At 50.4% G+C, this 19,822-nt stretch overlaps 1 protein-coding gene across 1 annotated transcript in view; it reads left to right on the forward strand.

Moving 5' to 3' along the window:
• Igsf21 (immunoglobin superfamily member 21) overlaps positions 1-19,822 on the forward strand; it is a 214,609-nt gene that overhangs the window by 68,992 nt on the left and 125,795 nt on the right. Inside the window, exon 2 of the mRNA XM_040757538.1 lies at positions 19,681-19,793. Within this exon, the coding sequence (XP_040613472.1) occupies positions 19,681-19,793 (113 nt within the window). The remainder of the gene's footprint in view (positions 1-19,680; positions 19,794-19,822) is intronic.

The raw sequence follows: 19,822 nt of genomic DNA on the forward strand, positions 1-19,822 counted from the left end.
CTGGGGTCAGGAGGCTAGGGAGCTGCCTCAGGCCTTGCTGCAATAGCATGAAGAACGAGTTCTGATGCCCGGCACACATGTATACATGTAAAACCTTGCTGTGTTGGTGTGCCTGGAGTCCCAGCACTAGGAAGGTGGAGAGAGGTAGGTATCTGGAGCTCCTCCAGGCTAGCTAATCAATGAGCTCCAGGTTCTGTGAGAGACCCTTTCTTGGCTCCTTCTCCTGTAGCTATGATAAAACACTCTGACAAAAGTAACTTAAGGGAGAAAGGGCCTAGGGTAAAAGCCATCGTGCAGGAGCTTGAGGGGGCCAGTCATGTCACTTTCATAGTCAGAAACACAGCAAAGAATGCATAGGAACTCTTGTCTCCCTTTCTTAACACAGTCAAGGATCCCAACCAGGGAATGGTGCCACCCATAGTTGGCAGATCTTCCACCTCAATTAACAGTAATCAAGATAATCCCCTTAAGCATGTCCAGAAGTCTGTCTTCCAGGTGAGTTTAGATTCTGGCAAAATGACAGATGACACTAACTATGGCAGACTCTGTCTCAAAAGAGACAATGAGGCTGAAACCTGATGTTGATTTCTGGCCTCCTCAAGCAGAAGCATCTGTGTGCATGTACACACACACACACACACACACACACACACACACAGTAGTAGGGTTAAAGTACAGTCTGTGACACTTGCACGTCAAGGGCTGTTCAATACTGCGGGAGCTAGTTGAAGGCTTGGAACTGGGGCAGCACAATCATATTGATGTATCAACAGGCTGCTCCCACCTTAGACCAACACAGTGTATTAGTTCCCTGTGGCACCGTAGCAAATAGTGGATCTAAACAGATTGACTTCAGGAAGTCCTGTCTGTTATCTCCAGTTCTGTAGATTCAAAGCCAAGTAGAGTTTCCTCAATCCTCCACTGTAGGTCTCACAAAGTGCAAGTCAAGCCTGTGCTAGCTTACGGGGCTTTCATCACAGGCTCCGAGCTAGAATTCCCTTCCCAATCCATTGGGGTCACTGCAGAGGTCAGTTCTCTATGGGTACAGGCCTGAGGTCCCTGCTCCCTTCCTGGTATGTCCAGAGAGTCCTTGGGCTTTGAATCTCTCCAGCCTCCTCTAGTGTCCCAAGTGGAAGAACTTTGTCCACTTTCAAGGAGGCTAGTGCAGTCACATAGGCTCCCAATGACCCTGCATGCATGCAAGTGTGCATCTGTGTGTGTGTATGTGTGCACACAGGTGCACATGCATGCTGTATCAACAGTTGCTATAGAATCTGGAGAGATAGCTCAGTCCGTAAAGAGCTTACCTTGTAAGCAGAAGGGCCCGAGTTCACATCCCCTGAATCCACTCAAAATGCCAGGTGTGGTGCCTGTGAACTCAACCACTCAGGGTGCCATGTTTTTGGGGAGTAGGGGGATTGGCTTTGAAGTTCCTGGGAGATATAGGGGCAGGGCTCTCCTATCAAAGGCAAGTGGCCTATGGGCATGTCCCTAAAGGAAGCTTTAGTAGCTAACTAAGGTGGGGTTGCTATGAGTGATGATGGAGATGGCAGAGTGACCCAGAGGAAGGGAAGGAACCGGGCTGGTATTGCAGAAGTGACCTACATATTCACTTCTTGTGGGCTGTGACCAAATACCTGATATAAACGCTTAAGGAGGAAGGAAAGGTTTATCTGGTCTAAGAAGGGTACAGTCCGTGATGAAGGCACAAGTCGGCTGGTCTCAGTCAGGAGCAGAGATGAATGCAGGTGTTCAGTTCACTTCCTCCTCTAGAATCAGCCGTGGACCCCCGAGGTCATGGGGTGGTCCTGTTCACATACTGGGTGGATTTTCTCATCTCAGTGAATGCAATCTAGAAACTTCCTCACAGACAGCAATGTCAAGCAAATGCTGTTGAGAAAGTGTAGCCTTTTCATGAAGGTTCCAGGCTGTGTGACCTTGTTTATATGGGTTTAAGGAGAAAGAAACAGAACTTCATGACCAGTGGGGACAGAGGTCACTGTCCTTGCAATGGGAGCTGTGGGAACTGAGGAAGGGGAACTTTCTAGTGCTGTGATGGCTGCCCCCTGGGTTTGTCAGTTCTGCTGTATAAGGAGAAGCAGTGGCCACAGTGAGAACACAGAAGCAGTGACCACAGTGAGAACACAGGCACAGCATGAGTGGCATTGTCTGCAGTCCCTCCCCAGCAACGGGAGGAGGTGCCCAATTAGGAGATGGAAAGGGACCTGCTCTATTGACCCCATCTCCCACCCCAAACCTGTGACCATCACAGGACAGGCTAGTCTGGATACACCCATCACCCCGATATTTGCACACAGTAGGCTTATTGTCCATAGAATTCCAAGTGTCATGGAACAGCTGCTAGAGCAGCCTCTGCCCTGGCTCTAAATTCTCATCCCCAGCTCAAGGCATGGCTCAGGCATCCTTGTCTGAACCCCAAGCTGTCACTAGGAGCTGGCAGCTGGCATTATACAGGATATAGCCAAATGTTTCCAGATCACCTGTCCAGCCCACCCACTCCAGGCCTGAAACACCTGCCACCTGGTCTTTGGCCTCTAGCAAGATGAAGTCCTGTGACAATCAACTTGGACCCCAGGAACTTCCAGTGACAGGCAAGCGCTCTATTATGGAACAAATGTAATAGGTTGGTGTTTATCTTGCAGGCTGTGTGTGCCTAATAAAGTATTAATACCGAGAGCAGATTGCTTCGCCCATCGAGCAGGCAGCCTGTGATTGCAGAGGAGGGAGGAACTGGTGCTCCCTGGAGGACAGAGTCCTGGATGCTCCCTGAAGGAGGGAGTCCCAGTGGGCTTGTTTCTTGTTGGAATGGATGCCTCTGTCAAATGTGACTGCAAAGCACAGTTCTCATAGAATTTCCAGGTTGTCAAATTGCTACACATCCAGAGGTTGGGACAGGTGCCCTGACAGGAGGTGGGGGCTGCCCTACTGGTGTGGAGGGGAAACTTGCCTAGGCTGTGATGGTGTACTCTCTGTGGTCAACTTTGGGCAGTCCATGTTTCTAGGCCTAGATGACTGGCCCTGAGTTTGGGAGACTCTGCTGTGTCAGGGGACCCCTGACTCTACACCCTCACTGTCCCAGGAGCCTTCAGCCTCCTTCACTATTGGACTTCTCAGCCTCTGTATTGATAACATTTGGGACCAGGTAATGATTGGTTATCAGGGTCTGTCTATCCTGTATCCCATAAGATATTTCACATAATAACTCCTCTCTGGATATATCTTTAAGTCATCTCCAATGTTCCTAGGGGTCAGAACTCACCCTGGCTGAGAACCACTCTGCTTCAGTCAACAGCAGAAGAGCCAGGCACTCAGTGATGAGAGTCTAATTTAGGAGCTGGGCAGATGACTCAGTGGTGAGTACACTTGCTGTAGAAATATGAAGGCCTTCAACTGGTCCTCATGTAAAAGTGAGGACAACTGCATATGTCTGTTAACCCCAGTACTGAGGAGGCAGAGGCAGGCTGATGAATCCCTAGAGACAGCTGATCAAGCAATCTAGCTAAATTGTATCAAAGAGCTCCAGGTTCCGTGAGAGACTGTGTCTCAAAAAAAAAAAAAAAAAAAAGAAGAAGAAGGTGGAGATCAATTGAGGAAGACTCCTGACATTGTCCTCTGGCCTCCATGTGCACATGCAAATATGGACATGCACAGTCACACCTCCCCAACACACACATGCCCATGTCCAAACATGTACACATATATACCCGCACTAAGAAAGAGAGAGAGAGTGCAAATCAGAAAAACAGACCCGTTACCATTTGGTCATCAAGAAAGCTCTGGCCACATGAGCTCATTGGAACAAACACAAGCTACATCTTTCAGATCATGTCTTAAAATAACAGGGTCAAGGAAGCAGAATTGTCACCAAGCAAACTCCTCAAGTTTCCAGGCATTTGGTGCAAGAATGAGGTAATCCCATACAACGCCAGTCGCTTTTTTTGAGAGAGAGAGAGAGGGGAAAAAAAGACAAAAACATTAAAGAAAGATCCCTTTCCATTGCCCTCAGCTCCCAAACCCTAGCAATTAATTCTTACATGCTGAAGGACTTCTGTGTTTATGAGGCATTATTATTTAATGGAGGCCTATTTTAAATTGTAATTTTTTTCATTAAATTGCCTCATTTTACTTATTAAGACCAGTTTATATCCTAGCTTAGTCTGTGTTTCTTGAGTAATAACTATTTTTCTCTTAAGATATTCTGTAATAACTTATTATTCCAAGGCGGAGACACCTCCCTGTGGCTCATGAGTTTGTCCCCATGATTGCTGCATGCACGGTTGGAGGATGCAGGCAAAAGTGGAGGATGTGTGTGCTGCAGGGGAAGGGAGAGGATGCTGACTAGATCGCCTACGGCCTCTGCTCTAGGAGTCTCTATACAGGAAGCCCATGGGGACAGTCAGCTTCTAAGAGCCCCTGAGATGTCCCGGAGACTGGGTCCACCCTCCTTGGAGCCTTCCCATGCCAATCCATGAAGCATCTAACTAGGAGGAGAATGGGGACACAGAGAGGTCAGTAGCAAAGGCCAGTTTCACTGCCTTGACTGAGGTCCTGTATACAGACACAGCCCTGAGCAGCTTGCCTGTCCTTTCCTTGCCAGCCATAAGAAAGCAGAGAGTCATCCACGCAGTACAGAGATGGAAACCAAGGCATGGATCCTCACAATGACTCACTCAGGTCTTCACAATCAACCCGTGGAAGAGTTAGAAGCTGTCACTGGCTTATCTCATTCCCAAAGTCAAGGCCATCGCCTCTGGGCACCAGAGTCCCTACAATATACAGAATGCCATCATCCCCCTTCTCACCCTCACCGCTTGTCCTGAGAAATAAGCACTATTGGCCCATTTCTCAGCTAGCATGACTGAGGCCCAGAGGAGCAGCCATTTGCCCTCTGAACATAGCTGAGCAGTTTCTCATCTTCCTTCCTGACCACCAGCAGCCTCTCCATGTCTAGATGCCCTCTCCATCCTGATGCGTGGCCCCACCCTGGACTCAGACACCACAGAGACAGCGCAGGTGGCTGAGACAGCTCACAAGGGCATTTGCTGGAACTGCCTCTGGCTTCCCCCCCACACCTGCTGAGGTGAAGAGATGGCGGTCCTCATCTCCCCTGACACAGGAAGGTTCTGCAAATCAACGGTTCACATGAAAGAGTCAGGGAGATACCAGTGGCGAGTCACTGTATGACAGCCTCTGGACCTTAGCCTTCCCACATGAATCACAAAATGTCCCTAGAGTCTGGGGAAACCAGCTGAGAAGTCCTTATCCAGGACAGGGTGAGTTTGTCTGTCCATTCATTTGCTTATTTCCTCCTCACTTCCACCATGAACCTGGTGAACACCTACTTGGTGCATTGTCATACAAATGCCACACCCTTGTCCCCATCATTCCAGTCCTTTCCATCCATGTGGCAATGGAGAGAGGGCAGTGTGGGACAGGATGTTCTCAGACCAGGATTTGCTCACGGAACCAAGCCCAATTACAGTGAGTGCTGGGAAGTGTCCCTGGCTGAATACTGGTGTGTGTGCGTGCGTGCATGTATGTGTGTGTGTGCGCGCACGCACACGCATGTGTGTACAAGTGCTTAGGCACATAGTGGTCTGTGTGGGTTAAGAAGGCACATGTGTGCACAGACTAGTAATCACACGCAAGACTAATGTGAGGATCTTGAACATGGACTTGGGTTAAGGGAGCCTGGCATGGGCATAAGACCACAGGGCCTGGATGGAGCCAAGGGTGGCAGCTACAGCATGTAGGCATCTTTACCTGTGACCCTGTAAAGAGGTTCCCAACGCATCACAGTCCCTGAGAGAGGATGCACTGAGAAAGGCCTGGCCCGCTCTGGCCTCGGTGTCTCCTGTTTGTAAAATGGGAAGGGAAGTCCCTCCCGTTGGCTTCTGTGGGGAGATGGAGGAGCCTCAGGTGTCTGTGAACAGCCCCAGGGTCTCCTTATTAACAGTATAACCACATCATTATCAATAATGAAGCACAAATTAATAATAAATAAACAAACTAATGATAAATAATACATACACCATGAATAATACATTAATACACCCAGGCTTCCAAACATCTATTGCCTTTGACGTGGGGTACTTGATGAGCTGGCTGGAGAGCACAGGGAGGGGGCTCTGTTGAGAAGGCTGACGCCCTGAGGGTCCAGGGCATCAAGCATGTCCCTGTAAGACTGAAAGTGCTTTGGTCCCTAGGGGTCCAGAGCTGAACTGACCTTCTGCTGGCACATTAGGGACCAGGAGTCTAGTGGGATGAGGTGTGCCTTCTTCTCTGGATGTTCTTACCTAGAATAAGGTAGGGGTGGCAAGTACAGTTCCCAAAGGGGCCGGGATGTGGCTCAGCTGGTAGAGTGCTTGCCATGCATGCCTGAAGTCCTGAGTTCGATTCCCAGGATTGCCTAAGCCAGGTTGAGTGGTTCAAGTTTGTAATGTCAGCACTTGAAAGATGGATGACAAGTTTAAGGTCAACTTCAGTTACTTAGTAAGTTTGACCAGAATGGGAAGGGGGGGGATTGAAAAAAAAAGGAAGACAGTGAAAAACATTAGGCCTTAACAGAATCACATAGTGGGTGGGGCTAGCCAGCAAGGAGGCCTGGAAATGTCTTTGTTCGTCTGTGGTTTCATCTACTTGGAAACGGCATATCACTATGCAGTTCAGGTTAGCCTTGAACTCACAACCCTCCTGACTCCACCCTCAGACAGTTGGGATTACATATGTGCACCCCTATGCCCTCGCCATACAATTTTTCTTGAGTTAGCCAGCAGCTACAAAGGATGGTGGCATTATAATGGGGACATGCGCTTGGCCTCAAGGACAGTCGACTGTGGTAGTCAGGGTGACTGACTGGAAAGGGTGTTGCCATGCTGGCGTCACAGTGAATGCCGTGGGAGGGCTCTTGACCCAGATTTAAGAGGCTCTGCCCAGGATGGAGATGGGGTGTGTGTCAGGGAGCACTAGGGAAAATAGTGTCTTTGCCACGGCCCGAAGACCTGGTAAAGAATGAAGTGGTTGGGAAGGGAAACCGTTTATCCAAGTGGAGGGGATGAATGGCAGGTACAGAAGTCTATTCACAGCGGGAAGCCTGTTGCATTTGGGGAGGTCTAGTAACTCAAGGTGGTGGAGGCTCAGAGAGGGGCTGAGGATGGGCTGAGGAGGAGGTAGGCGTTCCAGCTGGGGCCGTGGCTTCATCTTCAGATCAATGGAAAAATCAAAGCAGGACTTGGGCGTGGAGCCCTGACAGTTCACCGGCTGTTCCCAGTCACACGGGTCATGAAGGCTCATGCACTCTGTGTGTGTGTGTGTGTGTGTGTGTGTGTGTGTGTGTGTGTGTGTGTGTGTGTGTGTGTGTGTGTGTGTGTGTGTGTGTGTGGTGTGTGGTATGTGTGTGTGTGTGGTGTGTGTGTGTGTGGTGTGTGTGTGTGTTGTGTGTGTGTGTGTGTGTGGTGTGTGTGTGTGTGTTGTGTTGTGGGAACGGGCCCTTCAACATCACGCTGGTGCAGTCACTACATAGCTGTGTCTGAGGATGCAGAGTCACATGGTATCCAGTGGCATTCAGGCAGTCTCCTGTTGAGATGCCAAGTGAGCCACCACGAGCCCATAAGAGGGAGCATCAGTCTGGTGTAAATCAGGCAAGGAGAGCACAGTGCTGAACCTAGATATTCATGACTGGCCCCATTTAGTAGAGCTCGCAGAAGGAAACCCCACAGGAGGAAGGAGAATGGGGTGGAGGCAAAGGCTTGGGAGGACTCAGGGTAGCGAACGCAGGATGTGAGACTGATTGAGTTGGAGGGGCTGGGAGAGGGGAGCTCATCAGGGGCCCAGTTGGCCTTGACAGATTCTGAACTTGATCCTGAATTGGAAGGCAATGGGGCAGGGAAATTGAATGATATTAACCAGAGACAGGGTATCAGTATTTGCATTTTAGAACTATCTGAAGCTCCAGGGGTGGAGGTGATGAGATTAACAAATCTGCAGTTTTCACAGCAGAGGTCTGCATTGCAGGGTCCTGGGTCCCCATCTGAAGCAGAATGGGGCAGAGAGAGCATAGAGACAGTTTTGATCCAGCCATCCCCGAGACTGATGAATGGGTAGCTTTCCGTCCTGGGTGGATCTCTTTTCTTTTGCACTCAGAGATGGTGCTTGGGGGGGCACTTGTGAATCCACCCAGAAGGGTATATTTCACAGAACCCCATGTACCTGCCTGTAAGGTGTGCCTGCAGTAATTGGTTCCCTGTAATAATATTTATTACGACAGTAATTACGCAGCGCAGGAGCCCAGGGAGGCTGTCGGTGGCTCTGCAATATGATATTTATCTTCATGAGATAGGGGTGACCTCATTTCCTCATGAGTGGTTATGCATGGAGCTCTCTTGCTGCCATGTGAAGATAAATCCCTGACCTCGGCAGGGGAAAGGGCATCAGGAATTGATGTGGCCCAGATTCCCAAGGTCCATGTCCCACCAACCTTAAATCCAGTAGGTGGGTGTCCAACAACCCCCAACCCACATGTTCTCTGCGTTTGAGTCACAGTATAGTCCATGCTGGTTCCCCAAAGACTAGATCTCTGAGCCATCTGTGTCACTCAGCACTCGTTCACCCAGAACAGAGCTGAGAGTGTCCCTGTCCACCCAGATTCCCTCATCTTGTGGCAAACACAGCCCATTATCAGGTGGAGAAGTGGACAGCTCAGGCTGCTTTTCATTCTTTACTGACTTGCTTGGCTTCAAAGAGTGATGGTTGAGGTGACTGGCACTTATAAGGTCAAAGTCCTTGGTCTAGAAATGGCTTCGGGGGATTGTGTGTCAGGAGTGAGCAGAAGTTGGTTGCTGCTGTTTAGACCTGAGTGTCCCATGGGCTTGAGTGTCACGTGTGAGTGTCCCACGGGCTTGAGTGTCACATGTGAGTGTCCCACGGGCTTGAGTGTCACATGTGAGTGTCCCACGGGCTTGAGTGTCACGTGTGAGTGTCCCACGGGCTTGAGTGTCATGTGTGAGTGTCCCACGGGCTTGAGTGTCATATGTGAGTGTCCCACGGGCTTGAGTGTCACGTGTGAGTGTCCCACGGGCTTGAGCGTCACGTGTGACTGTCCCACGGGCTTGAGCGTCACGTGTGAGTGTCCCACGGGCTTGAGTGTCACATGTGAGTGTCCCACGGGCTTGAGTGTCATATGTGAGTGTCCCACGGGCTTGAGTGTCATGTGTGAGTGTCCCACGGGCTTGAGTGTCACGTGTGAGTGTCCCACGGGCTTGAGTGTCACGTGTGAGTGTCCCACAGACTTGAGTGTCACGTGTGAGTGTCCCACGGGCTTGAGCGTCATGTGTGAGTGTCCCACAGGCTTGAGGGTCACGTGTGAGTGTCCCACGGGCTTGAGGGTCACATGTGAGTGTCCCACGGGCTTGAGTGTCACGTGTGAGTGTCCCACAGGCTTGAGGGTCACGTGTGAGTGTCCCACAGGCTTGAGTGTCACATGTGAGTGTCCCACAGGCTTGAGCGTCACGTGTGAGTGTCCCACAGGCTTGAGTGTCACGTGTGAGTGTCCCACGGGCTTGAGTGTCACATGTGAGTGTCCCACGGGCTTGAGTGTCACATGTGAGTGTCCCACGGGCTTGAGTGTCACGTGTGAGTGTCCCACGGGCTTGAGTGTCACGTGTGAGTGTCCCACGGGCTTGAGTGTCACGTGTGAGTGTCCCACGGGCTTGAGGGTCACGTGTGAGTGTCCCACAGGCTTGAGTGTCACGTGTGAGTGTCCCACGGGCTTGAGCGTCATGTGTGAGTGTCCCACAGGCTTGAGGGTCACGTGTGAGTGTCCCACAGGCTTGAGTGTCACGTGTGAGTGTCCCACGGGCTTGAGTGTCACGTGTGAGTGTCCCACAGGCTACTGGCGCCAGCTGGTGGTACCATTTAGGAAGGTTGCGGAAAGGAGAAGGAGTCACACTGGGGGAAGTAAATTTCGAAGGACAAGCATTGACGTTTGATTGATAGTCCAGTCCCACCTCCTGCCCTCTGCTTCCTGAATATAATGATTTGAGAATGTCCCCCATAGGCTTCTTTGGTCCCCAGTTTATGGCCTTTTTGGAAAGGCCTAGGAGGGGGTGGCCTTGCTGAGAGAGGTATATCACTTGAAATAGCTCTTGAGAGTTTAGAGGCTGGAGCGAATTCCAGTCAGCTCTCTCTGCTTCATGCTTGTTGCTCAAGATGTGAGCTCTCGGCTACTGTTCCAGGACCATGCCTGCCATTTGCTGTTCTGCTTTCCAGCCATTTCAGACTCTTATTCTCTGGAACCTCAACCAAAATAAACTCTTTCTTCTAAAAGTTGCCCTGGTGTTTTATCACAGAATCAGAAAGTGAGTAATGCAGTAACTGTGGACACACTGTAGCCACCTGCCTGAAGCTCCTGCCCTCATGTCTGCCCTGCTAGGATGGGATACACCCTCAAACTGTGAGCTTAAATAAACCCTCGCAAAAGTTGCTTTGGGCAAGTATTTGCTCACGGTGATGAGAAAGTAACTGCTCATGGGCAGTGATTTTTAGAATGTTGAGCCAAGTGATTTGAGAGTTTGAAACAAGTATTTTATTTTAAAACACTCAGCAAAGAAATAAAAGATATAAAGAACCATATGGAAATTATGAAGATTTATTTCTTTTGTTTTAGAGGTGTGTGTGTGTGTGTGTGCATGTGTGTACATGCATACACACATGCATATGGGTGCAGGTGTTCCTAGAGACCAGAAGAGGGCATCAGACCCCATGGAACTGAAGTTACAGGTGGTTGTGAGCTGCTTCACATGGGTTCTGGGAATGAAACTGAGATCCTCTGCAAAAGCAGTGTGCATCTTAAATGCTCAGATAACTTTCCAGCTCCCAACTAAAAATTCTTAGTACCCCTTCGCCAAAGAAATACAATGTAAGAGATCGTGAAGATGGAGAGTAACACAATAGAGATGGCAAGGGGAGACAAGTGAACTTAAAGACATCAGGAGAGGTGATGTTAAGAACAGGGGAGAAGAGATGGAGACACACATGGGGGATGGGCAGTGATGCTAACATGACAAACAAGTGAATGGAGACAGACAGGGATATATGTGTTGGAGAAACAGATAGGGTCAAGAGTTAGCCAATGACAGGAATGAGATCCCATGTGCAATGGTGTCACTAGAAAGACCTCTCTAAAGAGAAGGTTGTGAGCAGAGGAAAACTGTGGCATGGGGCTATGTGTGGAAGGCCACATTACCCTAGGAGGTGGAGGTATCATGGGCAAAGACCCCAAGGCAGGGGCATGCTGAGTGGGCTCAGACATCAGCAGGGCTTCTCGTGAGTAGGGGGCATAGAACAAGTTGAGGGTGAGGGGAGTAAAGTCAGAGTGGTAGGCAGGTGTAGAGCTGGTTCTAGGGGACCAATTTGGAAGTAGAGCAGTCACTGGGCAGTGGTGCCAGGTCCAGGTAGGTGGGGATGGAGGGATGAGACGGTTGGACTCTGGATGTATTATATAGGGCATCCAGGCCTTGCTGGTTCCTTGAAAAAAGAAGAAAGGATTGCACTGGGAACACATGGGTGCTTGAGAAACAGGGGAAGCACTCCATGACTTGGGACCTTGTAGAGGGTGTAGAAGGCATCCAAGCAATGAGCCAGTCTATGTTGTGTCTTCTGTTGCCAGGGATGGGCACAGAAGATGACTGCATCTCTCTGGGCAAAGGTTCCTGGCATGGTCGTGAGAGAGACTGTGAAGCCAGGAACTCAGTAGCAAGAGCTCCCTGGAGAAGCTAGACCATGACCAAGATCAAGGTGCTGGGAGCTACAGGGTAGCATTGGGGAAACCAAAATAGTGCCATCTGTCGCCCCCTGTCTGCTGGCCTGTAGTCCACCTCAGGTGATCACCACTGCTCTCTGACCCCAGCCTGTCATGCTGAAAGCTCTTCCTGGGATGCTGTAGGTGGGTCCCACTGCCTGTTTCCTAGCTTCTGCTCTGCCCTGTGCTTCCTGCTGGTCCAACAGCCATGCTGTATAACATCCTGAGGAGGGGAGGCTGCTGGCCAGGCAGGGCTGGTTTTCTCCTTGGAACAGAGTCCTTGGCCTGCAGCCATGAGAAGGCCCTGAGTGCTCAGTTGGCAGAGACCTGGCCCAGAAGGCATGATCGGAGGCAGGTTGGAAGACACTTGAGGGTACCAGAAGTCCTGACATGCAGGGGCAAGGCACTGTTAGTGGTGCCCCTGGGACCCTTGTCCTCCCTGACTATAAAAGAGTCAAGGGGAAAGACAATTGTTTTTGTCCTTGTGAGATCTCCAAGTACGAGTGATGGCAGGTAGAAGCAGTTCATAGCCAGTTTGTGTTGTGGTTTGAGACAGAACCTCCTGTATGCCAGGCTGGTCTCAAACTAAGCATTGAAGGTGACCTTAAGTGTCTGATCCTCCTTCTTTTACTGCCTCGGTGCCAAGATTGCAAGCATGTGCCGCCATGCCTGACTAGGAAGTGAGCTTGTAATAATTTACCTAGGGCCACTCATGGGCCACATGTAAGCTCTGGCTAGGATAACCAACTCAACAGTTTGCAAGTCTCTTCGTGTAAAACCCCTCATCATCGGTCCTGCACCAACCAGGATAGACATGGATCAAGCTAAAGTTGGCCTTGCTTCCCCTTCATTTCTCTTACCGACTTGACCTGTGTGGAGTCAGGCTTACGCCAGGTCTGGTCATAGCCTTGAGCCTGGCACTCTGACTCGACAATGCTTCTAGGCTTCCAAAGAGGTTTCAACCATCACCTCCTGAGGTGGGGGGGGTGTGGCCTAAATATCCCTGCAATTTGTAAATGTATCTTTTTGGTTTTGTTTGGGTTTTTGTTTTTTAAGACAGGGCTTCTCTGCATAGTCCTGGCTGTCTTGGAATTCTACTTGTAGACCAGGCTGGCCTCGAACTCACAGAGATGTACCTACCTCTTGTCTCCCGAGTGCTGGAATTAAAGGCATGCAGCACCATCACCTGGCACCTGATCTGCCTATGTCACTGTCAGGGGAGAGCAATGACTGTGTTCAGTAAAGAACTACTTAGTTAGGATGGAGCCAGATCTGCTCCCAGTGCGCCTGATGCTGTGCTCAGCGGGGCTCGGGCAAAGGAGCTGATTGACAGTGAATTTAATGCTCGCCATCACAGATCCCATCTACCTCTGGTGTCTGAGTAATTGGTGGATACACTTGTCAGACCAGTGATGTGGACTGTGTAGGAAGGAAGGCAGCCATGTGCTCCATCCAGGCCTCTGCATCCAGACAGATCAGACAGAGCAGGCCTTTGAGGAGCAATTCTGCAGAGCAGAAAGAAAGGCCCTAAAAAATCCCTTCTTTCATGGATGAGGAAACTCAGAGCCAGCCGGCACATGCCAGAGGTCCCCAGAGCTGGTCCAGCAACAAAGCAACAAATCTAGGACCAGATACAGCTCCCTAACCCTCCTCTCTGTCCTCAATGCCCTGGGTTGATGGATGAGCCTGTGTCCCTACCCGACCTGTTCAGCTGCCTCTGCCCCACCCCATCTAGCCCAGGTCAGGGTGGGGTTCTGCAAGGCCCTTTATGCTGACTCCAGGGCATGGGGGACCATCTGAACCCCACTGTATCATCTCCTTTCACCCTGTTGTCCAGATGCTGGCCTCTGTCTTTCCTTCCTGGGACTGACCTAGAAGGAGAAGAGGCCAGTGGTCAGAAGGGTCGGTTTTGCCCCCGGACATGGACAGTAACTGGGGAGAGTGAGAGTAACACCTGTCTTCGCTTGTCTGAACTCAGTGGACTCTTGTCTGTAGCCCACGGGAGGAAACAGCCCCACAGAGGTCCCATGGCCTGCCAGGTCACTGTGGAATGATAGGAAGTGATGCCTGGCCTGGCCCTATACTAGCTGTGTGCCCACTCTGAAAGCCAGCTTCCAATGATGATCCACTAACATCCGAGGAAGCTGCAAATTGGTGGGCAGCCCCCAAGTTCTGGTGGACCTTGTTAAGTAACTTGACTCTGCTCTGGGTGGTGGCAAAAGGTGGAAGGGAGAGACTGGCTTTAGAAAGTCGGCTAGACCTGGTTTTGAATCCCACCATGCCCACTGTCATCCACATATTATGGAACAAAGTGCTTCGTGGTTCCCAAGAGCAGAGCCTGTGCTGACAAAGGCACAAGTAGCTAAGAAAGTTGGAAACTCGGCCCTCATCACCATCCTGTTTCAGTGCTCTGGGGATAGCCAGAAAGAGACACAGATGGCCAGACAGACAGTCACACTCTAGCACGATTTTATGGTGACTTCCTACAAATGCATACATTGCTGCCCCCCTAACAGAAACAGGGAGAACCAACATGCTGTGTGTTCTACACAGGGATCTGCCTTCCTTAGAGTGTGGACTCCAGCACCCTTAGCACCCAGTGTGCCCGGACTTGGGCGGGGGTTTGCAGCCAAGAGCCTGTGAGAAACCCTGATGAGCGCTGGCTCTTAGAGTAGTGCACCAGGAGAGGGCATGTCCCTTACCTTCTGCCTCTCGCTTGCCACAGCTCACTCTATCCTACCCTAGTCCCACAAGAAGCTCGGCCAGAGACTAGCTCCAGTGTGTAAGATGTTTAGTAGGATTTCCTACCATGGCCCATGCCTGGAGTCCACAGCTACCCTTAGAAGACCTCAGTTACACTGTGTCCTGTCTCCCGTGCTCTCCCTTAGATCCCTGCTCGGCTCGTGTATTCCATTATTTCAGCTTTCTCAGGAGAAGCTTGCTGGGAAGTCCTGTTCTGAAGGCTCCTCCCCCATTCCTCTCCATGGCAATGCCCTGACAGATCCTTCCTCCTCACACTCATCACCTTCTGATGTATTTCCATTGATAATCAATGATGGCTTTGTCGGCTAGAACATCAGCTCCATGGTGAAGAGAGATGCCGCTGTCACCGAGATGGCCTGTCTTAGTTTCTTATCCTGCTGCTGTGTGTCACAAAACATAAAACATGCCATCCAAAGAGCTTAAGGGAAAGGGGCCTTACTTATTTCAGCTCCCTGTTCAAGGCATCAGGGTGGGGAAGCCAAGGCAGCAGGAACTTGTAGCAACTGGTCACATTGATCCCTGGTTAGAAGAGAGCAATGACTACATACATGATAACACTTAGCTAGATTGTTCTACTCTTCTACAGCCCAGCATTCCCTGCCTAGGGAATGGTGCCACCCACAATGGATGGGTCTTCCCGTCTCAATTAACATAATTAAGATAAATCCCCACAGACACCCAGAGGCCCATCTCTAGATTCTGTCAAGTTAACGATCACTTCCAACTGTCACAAACTCCATGACCATCCCATCAGACTCTTTCCTGTCTCAGCAGCAAACAGTAGTCCTCCATTGCCCTGGCCAACTAACTACCCCTGCTCCATGAACTCACTCATGCAAGAACTCGGGCCTTTCCTCCTCCCATCTGGTTGTGAGCCCATCACCTACCTGGCCTGGGTGCTCATTTCCAGTCTACACTTCAAAAGTGGGAAAACCTAGAAAAGGGGCTGGGTGATCAAGGATCAAGCCATGTCTGGCAGAATTGATAACTGGGCTGCTGTGTGATTCCCTCAATTATACCCCCACTCCCTGGAATTCCAGACAAAAGAGCGCAGGTTGCAGGGTCACATGAGTTTGCTTGCACCTTCTTTCACCCCTGCTGTCCCTGGAGAGGCTGTGACATGATGAGGTGGGACATGCTATGAGTGGAGAGGAATTGAATGTGAGTCTCAGATGTCCCGTGTGAGCCTGACAGTTAATATATGTGCTGACTAGTTTATGTCAACACAAGCTAGAGTCACCCGAAAGAAGGGATGCTCGCCTGAGGAAACGCCTCCATAAGATCCAGCTGGAAGGCATTTTCTTAATTAGTGACTGATGGGGGAGGCCCAAACCCATTGTGGGTGGGGGCATTCCTGGGCTAGTGGTCCTGGGTTCTATAAGAAAGCAGGCGAAGTAAGCCATGTGAGCAAGCCAGTATGCAGCACCCCTCTATGGCCCCTGTATCAGATCCTGCCTCCAGGTTCCTGCCCTGCTCAGGTTCCTGTCCTGACTTCTTCCTATGATGGGCGATGGTCTGGAAGTGTGAGCCAAATAAACCCTTTCCTCCCCAACTTGCTTTTGGCCGTGGTGTTCCATCACAGCCATAGAAAGCCTATCTAGGACTGAAGGGCTCTCTAACAGGCCTGAGCATGACAAATATGGTGCCTACTGGCTTTGCCTGAAATTTCCCCTTCACTCTCCTTTGCTAAACAGTTAGATTACATTCCTAAAGCTAGCCCTTGAAATCTATTCCCTTATTTGGACACTGACTCATTCCTGAAACTGATCACCAAGATTCAACTATCAAAACACTAAGGTCCAGCAGTCAAAACTCATTATTTGGCTATGCTGGGTAGCCTGTCTAATCAGGACTTACCAACTCATTCCAACACAAACGTCCCTCTTTACTCCTTAAAAACCCACTGCTGCAAAAAATACCTGTCAACTGCCTTTGTCCTGTTCATAGGCAGCCCACTCACTTGCTTGTCCCTCCTAGGTAATAAATCTCCTATGTGTTGAGAACTTGGTGTCCAGGAGGGGCTAGCTCTTCTTGAGAATTGCCATGCTGGGTGTGTGGGACACATTAAGCTAGTGCCTTGTACACACCATTTTACCCTGTCATACAGGTTTGGCTTACCTGTGAGCATTCCAGTTCCTCGAAGTTCTTGCTCCTTGTTGGCGTAAAATTTGGGGCCCGTTTTATGTAAGATGTACCCAGCTTCCCCGTTCCCTGTCATAGCCACCCCCAACCTCAATATGATCCTGAGTGGCGAGCACATGGTGATGTCTCTTTTCCTACTCTGTATATTTCAGAGGGCATGAGCCCCTCTGTGCCACCCTGTTTCTCAGATTCTGGCCCAGGTCTTGTTCAGGGCACATGGAAGCCACTGTTGTAAGACAATCCGAAGACTGGCCTTGCAGTGGTATGAAGGCTACTTTCTTAGACCCATGACCTCAGGGGCTCTCCATGAACCTGACTTCAGCTTACATTAGAGAGAGTCCCATAGTGAGCCCCTGCCTTCAACCCCAGCTCTGGAGCGGTAGCCATGCAGGTCTGATTCGATTCCTACTTCCACATTGATCTCTGAGGTCCGATCTTGTTTTTGCCTCTCAGAGTGTTGGGCCCATTAAGCTACATGCAGGGGTCAGGCCCCTGGGGCTCGATCCGCTCAGGTTGCCTGCACAATTGAAATCCCAGCCCATCCTGGCTGCTTTTCTCATTAAGGCAATTGGACTAGATTGATCTAGTCAATCAATAGGCGGACATCAGCAGTGGGAAGCCCATCAAATGAGCCTGAGTGGTCAGCCCCAGAATGAAGTCCCCACCGAGCTGGAGTGGGCACATGGCCCTCTGAGGTGGAGGTGGGGAGGCAGAGGAATGGACCAGAGGTCTCAGGGAAGACTGCATGGTGGTGTGGCAGCAGTAGCATCCCCATGCAAGCACTTGTGGATATCCAAAACTCCTCCCCAATGGGTCAGCTTGTAGTGGGTTCCCCCATAACCAAGCATCATGTGGGGTGCAATTGCTGTGTGTTAAAGGAGCCAGTGGTAGCATCCCAGGGCCTTTTCTTGGGAGTAAGTGGCTCTGAAGCTGGAACAGGAGTTGGGTGGATCAGATCCCAGGGTGCCTCAGGGACCCTGTGTGGGGTCAGAGAAGAGGCCTCCCAGGCAAGTGGTTTGGAGAAACCGGGGTAAGTGTGTTTCCTCTTCTTCGGGCCTTAGAAGCCTATTACTATGTTATCATATGCAGGTTCATGTTTGACACTGGCCCCCAGTGGGCGTTGCTGTTTTAGGGGTGTTTGTGGAACCTTTGGGAGATAGGACCTGACTGGATGAAATGGGTGGCTGGAAGGGAAACCCTTCAAGGATACAGCACCATCCCACTTCCAGCTGGAGTCCTCTGCCTCCTGGCCAATGCCATAGAAAGGCCGCAGCTGTAAACTGTCACCTCAGTGGACTCCAGCATGGCCGCACCCTGCCCCAGGACAATTCTGCCTCAGTCCGGGAGCCAAAATGAGCTCTTCCTCCCTTACGCTGCGTCCTCCATGTGTTCTGTTACAGTAACTAGAGCTACAGTCAATCATCAATCAGGCATGTCACTACTCCGAGCCCAGAGTTGGATCTCAGCGTTTTCCTTTGGTCTTAGAAGGTCTTAGATGTTCCTTATTTGTCTAAACAAAGGATTCCAGAAAGAAATGAAACCTTCCATGAGGTGTAGAGGTTGGGGTGCTGCGGTCCAAAGCCTGGTTACAATTTCCCGGGGTGTCTAGCCCTCACTTATTCTCGCCTGACCTAGCAGCCTGTGAAACCTCTTGGAAATGCATTAACTAAGTGGACCACCAGCTTCCCCCAACCAAAAGGCTAAGACAACTGCCAGAGGGCATCTGCCCCCGGCAGAGTTTCCCCCCTTTGTTGTAAGCCCCCTCTGATGTCTCCACCAGCGTATTTGAAAAATGCCTTGTTCATGACTCTTCTTTATCTTGTTACTATAAAAACTTCATGAAACTGCTTCTGTGTTGGAACATAGGATTTAGGGTAACCTAAATCTGTGTTCACAGGCCATGGTCACCCAAATTTGGCCTCAAATAAATTGTCTCTTATCCCATTTGAGGTGAGAGTTGAGATTTGCGTGTCAACCTGTGTGTGTGTGTGTGTGTGTGTGTGTGTGTGTGTGTGTGTGTGTGTGTGTGTGTATCCTTTGGTGTGTGTGGAGGTCAGAGAACAGCTTTCAGGAGTCTGTTCTCTCTTTCAGTTGTGGATTCTGGGGATTGAACTTGGGCTGTCAGGCTTGCACAATGAGCGCTTTTACCCACTGAACCATCTTGTCGGCCCTCTGAGTCTTGTATATGGAAGGACTATCTGTGGGGAAACTCTTCAGTAAGGAGGATCTCTGGGAGCCAAGGAGGTGACAGAAAGGACATGCCAGTGAGAGGGAGAGGGCATGAGATCAACTCTGTCACCCTTCCTGTAGGCTAAAGAGTGAGCAGAGACCTCCACACAGGAGATCCAGCCCTCCTGTCAGCATCTGCCCTCGCCTTCCTGGTTTGGATGATGGCCACTGTCCCAACTGGGTATTGTTAGGTTCTTGGTGTCTTACTCAAAGAAATGAAGAATTGCATATAAATAGCAAAATAGGAAGGCCAAGAGAGCAGGGCTGTGAGGGAGTCATTCCAGAGGAAGCCGCCCCTTCTCCTTCTGAGGGTCCAGGAAAATGAGGGAGCTGAGTGTTCGGGTAGGGTGAGAGTAGTTTCTGTTTTGATTTACAGGCTTGGACTACGGAAGTCTTCATTCACATGAATATCCTTTCCTATAATGCATATGATTTAATCATAAGCATGGCCAATCATGCATAGGCATAAGATGATACAGAGGGTGTTTTCTTCAAAGTTCACCCTACCATAGTCGCCTTTACCACAAGCATCTAAAATCAGTTCAGGCTGGATAGGCTGGATGTGTTTGGCCACTGAAAGGGAGTTGCTAAGGGTTGCCAGGAGGGTGTGGTCTGCCTACTGCACCATTTGGAGTTTGGCGGTGGAGCATAGTGTCGGTGGGGGTTCCGGGTTTCTAAGCCACCCACTATGCTTACCTGTCTCACCCCCTCTTCCCTTCCCTCCACAGGCTACTTGACAGTCAACATTGAGCCCCTTCCTCCTGTGGTGGCTGGGGATGCAGTGACCCTGAAGTGTAACTTCAAGACAGACGGCCGCATGCGCGAGATTGTGTGGTACCGGGTAAGTGGCTGCTCCGCCTGGCTGTCTCT

This window comes from Mesocricetus auratus, unplaced genomic scaffold (assembly GCF_017639785.1).
Source record: "Mesocricetus auratus isolate SY011 unplaced genomic scaffold, BCM_Maur_2.0 Super-Scaffold_100014, whole genome shotgun sequence".
In the NCBI taxonomy this organism is placed as follows: Eukaryota; Metazoa; Chordata; class Mammalia; order Rodentia; family Cricetidae; genus Mesocricetus; species Mesocricetus auratus.